A 19,778-nucleotide genomic window follows, 5' to 3' on the forward strand; every position below is an offset into this window, starting at 1 on the left:
ATCAACACCATTTATCAAGACTATACTTATAAAATTTTGTTTTATTTACAAAATAATTTTTGGTGTTTTAATACATCTATTGTAAACACATGTGTAACACTACTGATTATATAGCTTCACCAGTAAAATTTACAATGATAATTACTGAAATTTAAAATAGAAATAGTGGACAATTCAGTATCTGGCTAGCTTGTTGAATATGACAATACAGGTTTAACTCCAACCACATGCATATAGAAAAATATTAAACAGTTAAGATAAAAGAAACATAATTTTAAAACATGCAAAACAATTGAATCATCACAGAATACAAAAAGAATTAAGATATTGAAGATGGCAAACTTTTCTTAAACATGCTGTGCTAAGTAATACAATATCATTAGACATTAATATATATGCAGATTTGTTTAATTAAACAACATTTAATTAATGTTTCAGTTTTCACATTTCTTAAATTCAGTATATTAAATCTAATAAATAAATTAACAGAATAAATTCTTTTTCTCTTTCAATTATTTCTCCCTTGGAATTTGTGTAATTATTTACTATTGATTATTAAATATTAAATAAATTATGTATGAAATATAAAACAAAGTCAATTTTACACCACCACAACTTCCTGTGTACACTCTACCTAAGTCACAAGGGCGACAGTTAGAATCACCCGCCTGGCTGAAATTTCCAGCCGCACAGTCTGGTGGGCCTACAGTGACCGCAGGATTACTGCAGTCTTGACCTGCACCACAAATAGTACAAGAACTGGCTCCGGCGGCACTGTAATACCCTGAAAATAAACAGTTATCTCCCCTTAGGATGAGTTGTCCTTTTTGTTGAGGTTTTGAAGAGATTAAAGTTGAGGAAGTGGACAGTTCAAATAAGTCAAAGTACTAAGCAATCTTCAATGGAACAGTCATCAGGTCCAATTTTGATACTATATCCAACAAAATGCCATAAATAAATGTTTATAATGGATGCCTGTCTCAATCCAACACTATAACAAACAATAGGCCATAAATAAATGTTTATACTGGGCACCTCTCTCAATCTAACACTATAACAAACAAAATGCCATCAATAAATGTTTATAATGAACACCCGTCTCAATCTATGTAATTAGAATGCAACTTCAATATGATCTCTGGCAAGGGATTAATGCATGTTCCAATACTCTAAACTTTGTCACATAGAAAAATATGATTACTTTTATTTACAAAACAGATATGTATAAACAAGATAATGGAATTAATAATCTCCAATCAGTAGACTTAATCCAGACTGCTAATGTAGGGTGTGACAGGAGTAGGATTTACCGGCAGGACATGCTGTACAGACACCCTGACCCAGCATACTGAAAGTCCCAGCATCACAAGGCTGACTGGTGCCATCAGTGCAGTTTGATCCGGACGGACAGGGAGAGCAGGAGGGGGAACCTAAACCACTGTAGGTACCTGTTGTAGAAAATAGATAATGAAATGTGTTATAAAATACAGACATCTTACAAAAAGAGAAAAGCGACACTTACATACAGATACACTAAAATTAAAATTTGTATCAAGAAAAACTCTTCTGTATCAAATCATCCCAGTAAGTTGTTCCTATCTTACCACCCAGATCAGGTGTAATGCAATTTGGCAACTGAAGATAAAAGGGTTCATGTGATACAACTGGACAGAGACACATGGACATGGACAGAGACACATGGACAGAGGGACATGGACAGACACACATTGACAAGAGACACCTGGACAGAGACAGATGGATAGAGGGACATGGAGAGACACATGGACAGAGGGACATGGACAGAGACACCTGGACAGAGACACCTGGACAGAGACACATGGATAGAGGGACATGGACAGAGACACATGGACAGAGGGACATGGACAGAGACACCTGGACAGAGACACCTGGACAGAGACACATGGACAGAGACATATGGACAGGGACACATGGATAGAAGGACATGGACAGAGGGACATGGACAGAGACACATGGATAGAGGGACATGGACAGAGACACATTGACAGAGGGACATGGACAGAGACACCTGGACAGAGACACATGGACAGAGACATATGGACAGGGACACATGGATAGAAGGACATGGACAGAGACACATAGATAGAGGGACATGGACGGAGACATATGGACAGACACCTGGACAGACACCTGGACAGAGACACCTGGACAGACACAAGGACAGAGACACATGGACAGAGACACATGGACAGAGGGACATGGACAGAGAGTCATGGACAGAGGGACTTAACAAGTGTTAACTTGTAGTCACTTCCAGCAGTACCGTCAGGGGACGAACAAGTAACATAATTTGTGGTTATAGTGATTAACTACTTTTTATCTTTATGTGAGGACTTCCTCACACTAGTGACACAAAGGTCAGCACAGGTGGAACTGTCTTAAGCCTAGTCTACTTACCTGTGGCACAAGTAGAACATGTAATCTGGCCGGCTGGACTGTGTGTTCCTGCACTACAGTCGACAATGTTAGTTGGGTCAGTACATTCCTTTCCTTCTGGACATTCTGTACAATTCCCTTGACCAGCAACACTGTAAAAACCTGAAACAAAAGTATCATGGTAATTTGTTTCATTAATCTCTTTTTCATATCAAATCATTTTCAAAACTTCAGAAATTGTAAGAAAAGTTTTCTACCAACCTGTGGCACAAGTAGAACATGTAATCTGGCCTGCAGTATGTTCGTGTTAAGTCTCCTTGTGATAGGCCCAAACTTTTGCCGATTTACAGTGCTACTTCACAGAAGCATACTGCCGAAGACACCCAGCAGCACACCCCACCCGGTCACATTATACTGACAACGGGCCAACCAGTCGTCCCACTCCTTGTATGCTGAGTGCTAAGCAGGAGCAGCAACTACCATTTTTAAGACTCTGGTATGTCTCGGCCAGGGGACAGAACCCAAAGCCTTCCTCACAGGGGCGAACGCTCAACTAAAGGCCAAAAGTGAGGCAGTGTCAAGGGAGACGTTAGGAAGAAGAAAGTTGTTAAGAAAGAAGAGAAAAGATAAGATCCCAAATTTAGTCGCCTCTTACGATCATGCAATGGGGGCAGCAGGTACAATTCGTACGCCCTACCTGCATCACATGGACAGAGACACATGGACAGATGGACTGAGACACATGGACTGAGACACATGGACAGAGACACATAGACAGAGACACATGGACAGAGACACCTGGACAGAGACACCTGGACAGAAACACATGGACAGAGACACCTGGACAGAGACACATGGACAGAGGGACATGGACAGAGACACATGGACAGAGACACATGGACAGAGGGACATGGACAGAGACACATGGACAGAGACACATGGACAGAGACACATGGACAGAGGGACATGGACAGAGACACATGGACAGAGTCATGGACAGAGGGACATGGACAGAGACACATGGACAGATGGACTGAGACACATGGACTGAGACACATGGACAGAGACACCTGGACAGAAACACATGGACAGAGACACCTGGACAGAGACACATGGACAGAGGGACATGGACAGAGACACATGGACAGAGACACATGGACAGAGGGACATGGACAGAGACACATGGACAGAGACACATGGACAGAGGGACATGGACAGAGACACATGGACAGAGTCATGGACAGAGGGACATGGACAGAGAGTCATGGACAGAGGGACAGAGTGTTAACTTGTAGTCACTTCCAGCAGTACCGTCAGGGGACGAACAAGTAACATAATTTGTGGTTATAGTGATTAACTACTTTTTATCTTTATGTGAGGACTTCCTCACACTAGTGACACAAAGGTCAGCACATGTGGAATTGTCTTAAGCCAAGTCTACTTACCTGTGGCACAAGTAGAACATGTAATCTGGCCGGCTGGACTGTATGTTCCTGTACTACAGACAACAATGTTAGTTGGGTCAGTACATTCCTTTCCTTCTGGACATTCTGTACAATTCCCTTGACCAGCAACACTGTAAAAACCTGAAACAAAAGTATCATGGTTATTTTTTTCATTAATCTCTTTCATATTATTTCATTTTCAAAACTTCAGTAATTGTTTTCTACCAACCTGTGGCACAAGTAGAACATGTAATCTGGCCGGCTGGACTGTATGTTCCTGTACTACAGACAACAATGTTAGTTGGATCAGTACATTCCTTTCCTTCTGGACATTCTGTACAATTTCCCTGGCCAGCTATACTGTAGTATCCTGTAGGGGTAAGATTTGATCATTTAAAATCATTCAACTTTTTTCTGTTTTATCGTCGTAACTTTGTAGGAAGGAAATCCTACAGCATTTCATAAAACATTTTCATGAAAAATCTTAAATTCCAAATAAATTTCGCCTCATGATGATCAATTTGAATATATTTTTGATTGGATGACTGGCATGCCATCTTATTAATCTATATGGCTATTGTATTTTGAGGATATATAAGAAGAGATATATCAGAGTACCCACCACTAGGACAAGCAGTACAGCTAGCCTGTCCCCCTCCACTGTAGAAGTTCTGTAGACATTGTGAGGGACTGGACTGTGCTGGATCACTACAGTCATATCCTGCTGTACAGCTGGTACAGGACGAGGCTCCAGGACCACTGTAGGAACCTGTCAAACCAGTCACATCAGATTCACTAACGACATACAGGTATGTATGATAATGTAGCCAAAATATGGAGTTTGAATTACAGTGTATCTAAATTTGAATTTTTTTTTTTTTTTAAATCACCAATTCCAGAGCTGCTCCAAAAGTAACTGATACATCGGAAACTAAGTTATTTTGCTACTTTAATTTCCTACAAAATCAGTTTTTACACTGTACATACTTTATGTATAATGGTGAAAAACCTTATCTTGTTATGCGACATCCATCTTTGGTTCAGCCACAAAGAAACAAGCTAGGTTATTGCAAGCAAAGACTTATTTCCATTAGACCAAGGGCCTTAACTCTGTATAAAGCGTAAGGTGTATAAGTAATTTCAAGAACCTACAAACCTTGGGAACAAGCTGTACATGTGATCTGGCTGGCTGGACTATATGTTCCTGCACTACAGGCAATAATGTTAGTAGGATCAGAACATTCCATTCCTCCTGGACATTCTGTACAATTCCCTTGACCAGCAACACTGTAGTATCCTGTAGGGGTCAGATTTGATCAGTTAAATTTTTTTTCTGTGTTTTATCGTCGTAACTTTATGGGAGGAAATCCTACAGCATTTCATAAAACATTTTCATCAAAAACCTTAAATTCCAAGTAAATTTCGCCTCATGATGATCAATTTGAATATATTTTTGATTGGATGACTGGCATGCCATCTTATTAATCTATATGGCTATTGTATTTTGAGGATAAATAAGAGATATATCAGAATACCCACCACTAGGACAAGCAGTACAGCCAGCCTGTCCCCCTCCACTGTAGAAGTTCTGTAGACATTGTGAGGGACTGGACTGTGCTGGATCACTACAGTCATATCCTGCTGTACAGCTGGTACAGGACGAGGCTCCAGGACCACTGTAGGAACCTGTCAAACCAGTCACATCAGATTCACTAATGACATACAGGTATGTATGATAATGTAGCCAAAATATAGAGTTTGAATTACAGTGTATCTTAATTTGAAAAAAAAATCAAAAAAATTCACCAATTCCAGAGCTGCTCCAAAAGTAACTGATACATCGGAAACTAAGTTATTTTGCTACTTTAATTTCCTACAAAATCAGTCTTTACACTGTACATACTTTATGTATAATGGTGATAAACCTTATCTTGTTATGTGACATCCATCTTTGGTTCAGCCACAAAGAAACAAGCTAGGTTATTGCAAGCAAACATTTATTTCCATTAGAACAAGGGCCTTAACTCTGCATAAAGTGTATAAGTTATTTCAAGTGCATACAAACCTTGGGAACAAGCTGTACATGTGATCTGGCTGGCTGGACTGTATGTTCCTGCACTACAGGCAACAATGTTAGTAGGATCAGAACATTCCATTCCTCCTGGACATTCTGTACAATTCCCTTGACCAGCAACACTGTAGTATCCTGTAGGGGTCAGATTTGATCAGTTAAAATCATTAAATTTTTTTCTGTGTTTGATCGTCGTAACTTTATGGGAGGAAATCCTACAGCATTTCACAAAACATTTTCATCAAAAACCTTAAATTCCAAGAAAATTTCGCCTCATGATGATCAATTTGAATATATTTTTGATTGGATGACTGGCATGCCATCTTATTAATCTATATGGCTATTGTATTTTGAGGATAAATAAGAAGAGATATATCAGAATACCCACCACTAGGACAAGCAGTACAGCCAGCCTGTCCCCCTCCACTGTAGAAGTTCTGTAGACATTGTGAGGGACTGGACTGTGCTGGATCACTACAGTCATATCCTGCTGTACAGCTGGTACAGGACGAGGCTCCAGGACCACTGTAGGAACCTGTCAAACCAGTCAGATTAGATTCACTAAATGACATACAGGAGTTACATTCATATAGATTATCATAGCTTCACTGGGTAACTTTTTTATGATTATCAACAATTAAATACAGAGAAATAATGAACAGCTTAAAAAAATTTCCTGTCCCATTATACATCAGTCTGTGTGAAAACCTGACTCATCTCAGCTCTTTTTGTGCTATTTATATTGGCTTCAGAATCACTTTCCATTGTGAAATTATAAGCGATAAATGTTCATTGTTATATAACTTTAACTCATATTTGGTTCTCTCACAAGTAAGGATGATATTATAAGGAATTGAATGTTCACTATTCCAAGGCAAACTTCTGTTTAATTATAACAGGGGCCTTAACTCTGTATAAACTAAGGGCACACAACTCTGTTTCAGTCAGCAACCATTCACTATCCCACAAGATTTTACTTGTACACTGTTCAACATTCTCAAACAGTCAGTGTTGTATCAAGGTGGGCATCAAAGAGAAACAAAAGACAAACGAAAAGAAAAAGGAAAGAAAGAACCATTCTAAGAGATATTCTAATACCGAGTTTGCAATGGAAGGTGAAAGATTACAAATGATATACATTTACCTGGACAGAGACAGATGGACACAGAGACATAGTGTAAACCTGTGGTCACTTCCAGCAGTACCGTCAGGGGATGAACAAGTAACATAATTTGTGGTTATAGTGATTAACTACTATTTATCTTTATGTGAGGAAGTTAAGCTTCCTCACACTTGTGACACACAATAATGTCAGCATATGTGGAATTCATTATCTTATGCCCAGTCTACTAACCTGAGGAACAAGCTGTACATGTAATCTGGCCGGCTGGACTGTATGTTCCTCCACTACAGTCAACAATGTTAGTTGGGTCAGTACATTTCTTTCCTTCTGGACATTCTGTACAATTCCCTTGACCAGCAACACTGTAAAAACCTGAAACAAAAGTATCATGGGAATTTGTTTCATTAATCTCTTTTTCATATCAAATCATTTCCAAAACTTCAGAAATTGTAAGAAATATTTTCTACCAACCTGTGGCACAAGTAGAACATGTAATCTGGCCAGCTGGACTGTATGTTCCTGTACTACAGACAACAATGTTAGTTGGATCAGAACATTCCCTTCCTTCTGGACATTCTGTACAATTTCCCTGGCCAGCAATACTGTAGTATCCTGTAGGGGTAAGATTTTATCAGTTAAAAATATTCACTTTATTTCTGTGTTTAAATGTCATAACTTTGTAGGCGGAAATCCTACAGCATTTCATAAAACATTTTCATCGAAAACCTTGCGCATTTTGCCTTGTGATTGTCATTTTGAATATATTCTTGAAGGGATGACTTGCATGCCATCTTACTGATTGATAAGGCTATTGTATTTTGAGGATAAATAAGAAGAGATATATCAGAGTACCCACCACTAGGACAAGCAGTACAGCCAGCCTGTCCCCCTCCACTGTAGAAGTTCTGTAGACATTGTGAGGGACTGGACTGTGCTGGATCACTACAGTCATATCCTGCTGTACAGCTGGTACAGGACGAGGCTCCAGGACCACTGTAGGAACCTGTCAAACCAGTCACATTAGATTCACTAATGAGATACACGTATGTATGATAATGTAGCCAAAATATGGAGTTTGAATTACAGTGTATCTTAATTTGAAAAAAAAAAAAAAAAAATTCACCACTTCCAGAGCTGCTCCAAAAGTAACTGATACATCGGAAACTAAGTGATTTTGCTACTTTAATTTCCTACAAAATCAGTCTTTACACTGTACATACTTTATGTATAATGGTGATAAACCTTATCTTGTTATGTGACATCCATCTTTGGTTCAGCCACAAAGAAACAAGCTAGGTTATTGCAAGCAAAGATTTATTTCCATTAGAACAAGGGCCTTAACTCTGTATAAAGCATAAGGTGTATAAGTAATTTCAAGAACCTACAAACCTTGGGAACAAGCTGTACATGTGATCTGGCTGGCTGGACTATATGTTCCTGCCCTACAGGCAATAATGTTAGTAGGATCAGAACATTCCATTCCTCCTGGACATTCTGTACAATTCCCTTGACCAGCAACACTGTAGTATCCTGTAGGGGTCAGATTTGATCAGTTAAAATCATTAAATTTTTTTCTGTGTTTTATCGTCATAACTTTATGGGAGGAAATCCTACAGCATTTCATAAAACATTTTCATCAAAAATCTTAAATTCCAAGTAAATTTCGCCTCATGATGATCAATTTGAATATCTTTTTGATTGGATGACTGGCATGCCATCTTATTAATCTATATGGCTAATGTATTTTGAGGATAAATAAGAAGAGATATATCAGAATACCCACCACTAGGACAAGCAGTACAGCCAGCCTGTCCCCCTCCACTGTAGAAGTTCTGTAGACATTGTGAGGGACTGGACTGTGCTGGATCACTACAGTCATATCCTGCTGTACAGCTGGTACAGGACGAGGCTCCAGGACCACTGTAGGAACCTGTCAAACCAGTCACATCAGATTCACTAACGACATACAGGTGTCAAATTTATAAAGATTATCATAGCTTTAATGGTGGTTATTTGAATTATGGAGATTACTAGTCCTGGACCTTAATGTTTGTATCATAAGTTATCCCCCCTTGTAGTCTGGACCTCAATTTTTGTATAAGTTATCCCCCTTTGTAGTCTGAATCTAAATGTTTGTATCATAAGTTATCCCCCTTTGTAATCTGGATCTCAATGTATTTGTAATCTGGACCACAATGTTTGTATCATAAGTTATCCCCCTTTGTAATCTGGACCTCAATGTTTGTATCATAAGTTATCCCCCTTTGTATTCTGAATCTCAATTTTTGTATCATAAGTAATCCCCCTTTGTAATCTGGACCTCAATGTTTGTATCATAAGTTATCCCCCTTTGTAATCTGGACCACAATGTTTGTATCATAAGTTATCCCCCTTTGTAATCTAGACCACAATGTTTGTATAGCTAGATATCTTTATGTTTTAATTCTGACATTTCTCAAAACCTTACCTTTAATTTACTTTCAAGGAGTTCATATTGCAATATTTCATGAAATTATTTGATTCCAAAATTACATAAATTACTGGTACATACTGATTGCTACTTAATCAAAGAAACCTACACTGGTATAAGATGATTCAATATTGATTTAATAATGACATATACCATGTACAAAGGCTAGGTATTTCTTTCAATCTGTTATATCCACCATTTTTCCATGTTAATACAAAAAGTTTAAATTCTACAGTAGAATTGCAGTGTATTTAAAAAAACATTTCCCAGTGAAAGTAATGGAGAAAATTCACCTCACATTTACTAAATCACAATACCTCTGCGTTATAGAATTGTAAGCAGAAAGGATTTGTTAGAAAATAGAATGGAAATTTAAAATCATTAGAAAGGATAAAAAAACTTTAATTACAAGACATGTGAATAGTTTAATCTAAAGACAGGTCAGTTCTTTCACAATCAAGTGTCAAAGGTCAAGGATGTTAAAGTTTCCAAAAAGGTCACAATAAACAGTGGGTTGGAACATATGACATCTTTATTAGCTGTGATTGGTGCGTCTTCCAAACAGATGTCAAAACAATATGTCAAGAGAGATATTCAATGTTTGAGGCTTTTTGTACCATTCAAAAATATTTCAAAATTTGGCTTATATGACTATGATTTGAAGATAACAATTGATGGAGTCCTATCATTTTAAAAAATATCTCTCTCATACACGATAAAAAACATTAGATTTATTTTTAAGGTATCAATCAACTGTCAATCAATCAATTTGATTTCATAATATCATTATACTGTACTTATAAAAGAGATAAAAAAATGATAAGAAACCATCATATATATAGTAAGATGAAGAAAGTTTCCTTTTTACATGATCCATATAAAATGTAAAGAATATGAAGGAATTTGAAGCTTTAAGGCATTACCATACATGGGTGGCTGCTCTAAGCTGTGATTTTTATTTTGATAAATTAATATAAATGTTGGCTTATATTGTGAATACATGTACTAGCTGTATGTCACCAGCGTATAGATATACATAGCTGTGACACACACAGATTTAAAAGAAATCATGTTTTCATAACAGCAGCCAAAAGCAATACATGATCAGCATTTTATGTAGCATATACTGCATAACTGAAAAACAATTAAGGCAGGGTACTGCAAGCCATCCACACTCTTCTGATCTACAGCAAGTCCATTTATCCAAGCCAATCAAAGGGCATAAATCTGTATATACTTGGGCACATACCACAACCCTCACTTTCTTATCTACAGGCAAGTAACCCCATCTAGGTAAAACAAAGGGCATAACTCTGTATTTACTTGGGCACATCACTAAATCAAATTCAGATTCTTTATTTCCTTGTGTGTTTTTTAACACATCAGAGAGACATTACAAAACAATACAATGTCATATATTACAATCAAACCTACCTAACTTACAGTCAAGTCACCCAATCAAGGCCACACAAAGGGGCATAATTCTATATAAACTTGGGCACATACCACCATCCTCACTTTCTTATCTACAGCCAAGAAATCCCATCTGGGTCAAATAAAGGGACATAAATCTGTAAAAATGTTTATACTTGGACACATAACCAATTCCAAATTTGCTGACTAGCAGCCAAGCCATCCTATCCAGGCCACACAAAGGGGCATAACTTTGTATATAGTTGGGCACATAACCAAATCTACACATCTTCATCTACAGCCAAGTAACCACATCTATGTACCTGGGTACATAACCTCCTCTTCACTTCTTCATCTACAGTCAAGTAACCCATTCCATGTCAAACAAAGGGCCATAACTCTGTATATACTTGGGTACATTAACCATGTCCACACCCTCTGATTTACTATAAGTTACTCCATCAAGACCACTCAAAGGGTCAAAACCTGTATATACTCCCTGATTTACATTAAAGTAACTCCAGCCAGAAAAAAACAAAGGGACATAACTCTTTATATACTCGGACACACACACACCCTGGTCTACACTCAATAGTAACACCAAAGGGGATTAACAAATAAATAACATTACTGCAATGCAAGCAAATTTAGGTTCATCAAGGATTTCTAATTTCACACTGTACAGGTGAAAAGAATATACATAAGGTGATATAACAACTACTAGCTAGCATACAAAGTGTACAAACCTGTTATGTACTAATCAGTCACTGGCTGATCAGTGATACATTAGACCATATAGAAAATTAAATTCCATCTGCCATTAAGTTACAACTACTGAAAGATTCCTGAATAGAAGTCAAGAAAAATATATCTTTCTTTTATACATATTTAGAGCGATTTTTATAGAAAAAGAACTATTTCTCAAAGTCAAAGATTAACAAAAATGATAAAGAAAGTTAAACTGTGATTATTAGAGTAGAAATGAAGAACACCAGTTAAAACAGTGAAAATATTAAAAACTGAACTCCGTGATATTAACAAAAGTTCAAATAAACAATCAGATTGATCAAATTCATTGGGAAAAAAAATAAAGAATCAAAGCAGATTTTAAAAGATATTTTCTGGCTGAAAATGGAGGGAAAAACTTGCAAAGGCCAGATGAAATAGAAAATAGATTTACTACAGAGTTTAAAACTTTACCTTCAAATTTACAAGTGAAAAAATATGAAATCAAACATGCAAACGACAAAAATCACTGAAAAATACAAAAGAAGAAGATTAAATCATGCAACATATCATTAATACATATACGCTGTATTTCCCTGACCGCTGCTGGCATCTGAAATTCAAGGAAAGCCAGTTAGTTCTCTGTAAAACAAAGGATTGTTAATAACCTTACATGTCTAAACTTACCCTTTACCTCAGATGTTTGAAAGTCACAGGAAGTCTTGTACTGAAACTAAACATTGATGAGACAACTGCACCAATTGGTCAGCACAGTAGATGAATGAGAGAAGAATTATGATTGGTTAAGGTGGTGATGAAGGGATGGTAATTGGAGTTTACCTGAAGAACATGCAGTACAGCTGATCGAGTTGGCTGCTGAATACTGTCCAGCTAAACAGCTGGTAGCAACAGTGGGGTCGGAGCATTCTGATCCCGCTGGACAGTTGTCACATGATTGTCTGACCACCTGGATGTCTGATAGGTACCACTGGGGCAGGCAATGGCGGCTGTCATCTGAGAGTTCGGGCATTTGTTTCCTGTTTGTCAGAATATATTTTCTAGAATATTGGAATGTTGTCCCAGTAATATATAGTTAGTTGGTCAGATAACTGATAAACTGATAATCATTCTTACATTTGATGCTTGAATTAAACTCAACTAATTATATCTTATCTTCTTTTAGTATTGGGAAAAATTTTATACGTTTTCATGAGAAAGCAAAAATAATGCAACTGCATGGACAATAATTCAAATTTCCTCAAAATTGCATCAGATACATGATGAAATTTTATGTCCTTCAAGATGGAATATACTTCAATAAAACCTGGGACTATTACACCAATCATATGGAACCAGCTAGAGTAAATAACTACCAAGGGGAGGCAACTCACCTGCGGGACATGACTGACAGGAGGTATCAGAGGCACTGCTGTAACTACCAGATGTACACACTAGACAGGCTGTCTTGCCTCCGTTTGGTTCCTCACCAGCTGGACAATCCTGTAACAGCCAAAACAAGGTCTTCGATGATCCATTTGGTGAAGATGAAGGTTTTTGTAAAATCTTATTGATATTATCAGTAACTTATCAATAAAATTTCATGACAAAACAATATTAATGATCAATGTAAATTTGTTTTTAGATGTGCAATGTCTCATGACCTTGTACAACTTCTTCAAAAAAAAAACCCAAAAAAATACCCCAAAAAAAGTGAGACACGAATTAGATTATGGTTCTTATAACAGTGACCTTTTGTGACCTTCACCTTTAGTGTATATGGTAACTGTTACATGTGACCTTATGTGACCTTCACCTTCCACAGATATGATAGTGTATATGGTGAATGTTACATATGACCTTATGTGACCTTCACCTTCCAGATATGATAGCGTATATGACCTTAATCAAAGACAGAGATTATTGTGGAGATACTTAAGTGTATATGATCTCCATGACAATGACCTTGTGTGACCTTCATCTTCGACAGTGATTATTGTGGATATTTTTTGTGTATATGGTTACTATGACAGCAACCTTATGAGACCTTTATGATGGTTGATAGTTATGGACATCACTACGTGTATATAGCTACTACCAGGTATGCTTAGTACTGTATATATATATATATATATATATATATACTATATAGTGACCTTGTGTGACCTTTATGATGGTTTGACAATTATTCCCAAATATATTAGTGTATATGGTCAACTTCTCAGTAACTTTCCATGACCTTGGGATTATTGTGGACATATGATAATGTATATGATCTTGTTGGACTTTTACCGTAGATGCTGCTATTGTTGTTGGACATATGTGACATATGACATATGATAAGTATATGATCTTGTTGGACTTTTACCGTAGATGCTGCTGTTGTTGTTGGACATATGTGACCCGTAGGACAGGTGGTACAGGACATTTCTCCATCCAGGGAGAACTCTCCAGAACTACAGGCAGTCATTGTATTTGGAGCAGAACAGGCGAAGCCAGCCGGACATACTGTACAGGAAGTAGATCCCTCCGGACTGATGGCATTCGCAGCACATGCTACACAGTCACCAATGCTCGAACTTCCTGTTCCACTGTTATACGTCCCGGCTGCACATGGTGTTGGTGCGTTACTACCGCCGAGACAGCTGTAAATACAGACATAGAATATAAGTAATATGATCAAAATGCCCAAGTATAGGGTGTTGTCATGTTAGTACTGCCAATACAGCTGAAATTTATAAAAAGAGCAGATAAAGAATATAAGCAATCATGGACAGAACTCCCATCCTCAATACTCCAGGCGGTTATGCTCACTTTCACTCTCTCCAACCCTGGAATATGTCATGACAAAATTAAAGGCACAAAGTTAAGACTAGTTATTTGATTGGTGTAAGGGACCTGACCAATTTCTAAACTGATGTATTTCTTTGAAGATCACAAAGGAGTGACCACCAAGTTGAAAGCCAGTCAACATAAGAGTATGACAACCCAGAGATTTATTTGATGTACATCAAAGTATCAAATAAGTCTTGTTTTTACAGCTGTGACTGCCACAGACTTTGATTTTACAATGATATATTCCAAGGGTGCAGATCCAGAGTTAAAGTGAACATTACCCCTGTATCGACAATGCAGAACTAGGTACAGATTACAGATCTTGTAATTCACTGCCCATAACCGTGATGCATTTCTGAATTCCCACAGGTCAACATAAAGAAGTTTTAATCAAAAAGATTTACAAACTCTTCCTAAACTTTAAGGGGTAAACACAGAAAGCACAATCAATAAGCTTGTGTCTTTCAACGCCTGAGACGCGTTTTATGTCTGTTGATAAAATACCTTCATAAAACTTTAACCCCTAAATCTCGAGATTAGCAAGGGCAGACAACTGGAGGTTGTAAATTATTTCAAATCTTGATAAATACTTCAACAGGTAACATCAGGTTAAGTTGTCATTCAAAGAGAACGATTGCAGGTAATTTTTAAATACATATATAAAACCATTTATTTATTACTTTAAATACAGCATTCAAATTTTACAATTGCTATATTGTTGCATAGTGATTTTAAGATTTTGAAATAGGTAAGAATAAGAAAGGAAGATAACTGGTTGCCCTTCACCCTCAGTGGGCCTTGAAATTATGATCTATGACAACAAATGTATTACTCAGCCAAGAAACTACCTCAAAATACTGAACTTTTATCAGGTATTAGCTGCCATCAAAAAGTAGACATTTACAGCAAATGTAATACATGTTGCACAGATCTAAAAATGATATTTTAAATTTGCGATTTTTTTCTTCCTTTGATTGCCTGTTAAACGAGATTGAAATGAGTTCAATAAAATATACAGTTCAGCCGTTTATGACAACATAAACTAAGCCCCCACTGGGTATATATCACACGTCTGAGATTTGCGTTCAATAAAAGTGTTTATCCATGAAATCTTGAATGATAAATGTAGCTTTAAGTATTTGAATATGTCCATTTACGTGTAACCTACAGATATACACCTTGTCTACACGGTTTGTGATATATTTTGTACCAAGGCATCGGGATCAATATTCTATAGACTTTCATTAACATAAGCCAGTAAAAATCTCTTCAACTCATAAAAGTTGAATTTTTTTTTTACATTAGACCGATACAGCAAGAAAATGGTCTGTAATTTTGGTAAAATCTTTGTACATTATATATTCCCATTTTGTATATAAAACACTACCATGTTAAAGTTACGGGGGTATTATTGAAAAATTGGTATATTGCAATATGGCAAGGTCAATACAATATATCAATACACTAGTCGCTACATCGATATACACTGACTACCATTTTGTTGTGTGTTTACATGATAAAAACAATGAGAAATGTTGATTTTCGTTCTCAAAATCAAACGGTGACCGTTTTCATCTCGATTATCGGAACATTCGTTTAACACTGATGATACACCATAGTCAAGCGTCTCTGTGACAGGAAATAGGCTTTGTCAACATACAAAACGATGACTTTGTCAACATACAGAATGATGACTTTGTCAACATATAGAATGATGACTTTGTCAACATATAGAATGATGACTTTGTCAACATGCAGAATGATGACTCTGTCAACATATAGAATGATGACTTTGTCAACATATAGAACGATGAATTTGTCAACATATAGAATAATGACTTTGTCAACATTCAGAATGATGAAAAGGTGAAGCTTCTTATGAAAAAACATGCTAAATAAAACAATGAAGACACTTCAGACTGAAAGAAGTTGATGGGAAGATCTAAGATAATACCGATGTATGTGTTATAAAACGGACATGAAACATGCTGTAGGGAACTACTTATCTCATATTCAACATCTGTCGCTAGTACATTCACCTGAATCTGAATGGCATAATGTTGTAAAATTGTCCGCAACAGTTACTAGATTCTAGTCTTGATTTTAAGCGGCAAACCTTTACAGAGAAATGCTGGACAATTGATATATACCAAAAGAGCAATTTACAGGGAAATGCTTGGCAATGGATAATAATAGCAACAAATCTATCAAAGTGCTGAAATTCTATTATTCATAATAATTCCTATTTCATGATTTCTGTTAATTTTGAATAAAAGAAAACAAAAACATATTCAGATTTACTCTATATTGATTATAATAGACAAGTTGATGAAGAAAACAAACTCCAAAATCAACCAGTATCAAACAGTAAATAAATCAGTGTAAAATCACTGCTAACATTTCCCACAATAAAACATGTATCATGATGCTTTTCAAAATATTGCAATATATTGCAATACAAATTGTCCACAATACTCAGCCCTAGTTAAAGTACAGATCCATCTTGAATATAAAACACTTATGTAATAAAGCATAATAGCTGATATAACGTTCAGAACAAGGCTATATGGTGACAATATATTTGACTGAACAGTTTACTGAAGATTGTATTAACATTCCATTCATGTCAGTATGCTGCTAGGGACACCATTGGATACATAAAGTTATTGTACAGAATCTTTTTATCAGTTTTGTTTTCATACCCATATTGATATAAAGAGGAATCATCGATCAATACTGGTGATATGAGGAAAGATCACCTGATGTTGCCATTGAATTTTTGTATCAGTTTTATTTTTCCTATCAATAATGATAAAAATAAGGAGTAACAGAACAATACTGGTGTCCTTGGGACAGAAAGAGTTGTACAACATTTAGATTGAACTCTATATATGATACTCAAAGTATGCCTTTGATTCCTTAAGGAACAAAGGGCAGATAACTCTATGATACTCGACTTATGCCTTTGATTCCTTAAGGAACAAAGGGCAGATAACTCTATTATACTCGACTTATGCCTTTGATTCCTTAAGGAACAAAGGGCAGATAACTATATGATACTAAACGTATGCCTTTGATTCCTTAAGGAACAAAGGGCAGATAACTATATGATACTTGACTTATATCCCTCTTGATTTCTTCAGGAACAATAGGGCAGATAACTATATGATACTCGACTTATCCCTCTTTGATTCCCTTAGGAACAAAGGGCAGATAACTCTATGATACTTGACTTATCCCTCTTCATTCCTTCACAAAGGGCAGATAACTCTATGATACTTGACTTATCCCTCTTGATTCCTTCAGAAACAAAGGGGCAGATAACTCTATGATACTTGACTTATCCCTCTTGATTCCATAAGGAACAAAGGGCAGATAACTCTTTCATACCAAGAACGAATGGCATCCTATTTGATTCAAAACCATCTTTATAATAGATTTATTAGGTCAATTGTTCCATGCAAAAATTTGAAGTTGTCAGACCACTTATTTGTTTTAATCAATTGGAGATCTAGATATATGTCGCTTAGAATTTTAAGCCAATTAAAGCCTAACTGGAAATCCCTGCTCTACCATAAGAATTTGACTTTACTGAAAATCCTCAAAATAAAACATAAATTGAAACAAAAAGTTAACATTGAAATTGATCATGCGCACCAAACTTCATAAATACTTTTGCCAGAAAAGGGATTGTTAATCCAGACAAAATTAATTATTGTCTACAGACAGACTGGCGGACAGGTTGAAGTATATATCTAAATTAATTCCAGTATCCCCACTACTTCAAGTACTCCCAACACAACTCTGTTGCTGAAGGTACAAAAAAGAAAGACCATGACACACCATATCTGTAAAACACACTCTAGAGACCCATCATATCAAAATATCTCTGATCACTAGGAATATACACCTGAGAAATCTGCGATAACGAGATACCCGGCAATCAATCTAAAAACACCTGAGAGACCCTAATGAGAAACCTATCATTAATCTATCTGTAAAGTACCATGAAATGTGGCCTCGGAAACTCCCCGGATACCAGCTCTTCATGATTAATTCATCATCTAAACACATTTCAATTTTGTAGTCTTTATTTACATGGATCACATATCGATAAATCTATAAGGCACGACTATTCCTGACTAGCAGGCAAGCACAAAGAAAAGCAAAAACAATATTGTATATAGAACCTACTTAAAACTAATCAGGATTTCCTGAGTGTCAGTGGGTTTGCTCATGCACTTTCCAGGTATTTTCCTTGATGTACATAGACCTTCCTGGGAATTAAAAGAATTTCTACCTCCTCAAAGTTGAAAAAAATTGATATAACAGGAGTTGCCAAAATTATTTCAATATAGAGAAAACTATATAAAATCCAGTAACAGATTTAAATATGGATTTTGATTATCTTGTTACATTGTCATTGTATGTAAAGTGAGGAATACAAATACGCTATATGAGATAAGGGAACCAATTGATCTCTAACATATCAAATTGTACAATTTCTACTATCTCGTTAACATATAGTTATGATGAATTTTCAACATCCATATTTTATAACAAATCATTACATATTACATATATGCCATTAACAATTAAGCATGAATTATTTATTTTATTACATATTGCATTTGCTATTAACATCTTATGGACCCTTGGAGAATTTTTTATTTGATTACATAATCATTCTGTATGGCATTACCACTTAACATAAATATTGAGAAACCTTTAATTTATCACATATTTAAAACCTGTAACACACATGAAATGTTGGTACGTTTTATACTGGAAGTCTTGTGGATCATAAGACTGTTCTTTCATTAAACTAAGAAAGGGACAGAAAATGGTAGCTGTTGATGACGGATAAAAACCGTTGATTACTGTTATTGATGTACTCTAATGATACTTATGAATTTTAACATTTCATGCCATTGTCTACCATGCATTTTGCATAAGGTTGATTGATAATTTTTATTGTAAGGTACTATTTAAGGAGACTTATCGTTGCCAAAATAATTCTGAGTAAAACAGTTGAAAACACACCTGTCAGTATGAGTTATATGGGTACAAGCCCCTGGAGTTGGTCTGGAAGTCAATACCAGGAAATAGGTTTGTATCAAACATTAATAATCAACATAGTTACACTCCTGCTGTTAACACGATTTATATGTCAATATATGATAAAGGATGATCAAAACATCTATTTGAGGACCTTTCATGAGAAAATTAAACATTGAAATATTGACAACCAACACTACTATCTCTATATGTATCAAGTATATT

At 36.2% G+C, this 19,778-nt stretch overlaps 2 protein-coding genes across 2 annotated transcripts in view; both read right to left on the reverse strand.

The window, feature by feature from the left end:
• Positions 1-19,778, reverse strand: part of LOC117334493 — a 155,995-nt gene that overhangs the window by 84,517 nt on the left and 51,700 nt on the right. Inside the window, 4 exon segments of the mRNA XM_033894150.1 lie at positions 12,504-12,630; positions 12,633-12,700; positions 13,055-13,163; positions 14,029-14,305. Coding sequence (XP_033750041.1) covers positions 12,504-12,630; positions 12,633-12,700; positions 13,055-13,163; positions 14,029-14,305 — 581 coding nt within the window.
• On the reverse strand, positions 525-4,076 carry LOC117334492 (scavenger receptor class F member 1-like). The gene is made up of 4 exons (XM_033894149.1): positions 3,861-4,076; positions 2,437-2,577; positions 1,311-1,448; positions 525-784 (listed from the first exon to the last, which is right to left on the reverse strand). The coding sequence occupies exons 1-4, from the start codon at positions 4,045-4,047 to the stop codon at positions 546-548; spliced, it is 705 nt and encodes a 234-aa protein (XP_033750040.1). The 5' UTR covers positions 4,048-4,076; the 3' UTR covers positions 525-545.

This window comes from Pecten maximus, chromosome 9 (assembly GCF_902652985.1).
Source record: "Pecten maximus chromosome 9, xPecMax1.1, whole genome shotgun sequence".
Classification (NCBI taxonomy): Eukaryota; Metazoa; Mollusca; class Bivalvia; order Pectinida; family Pectinidae; genus Pecten; species Pecten maximus.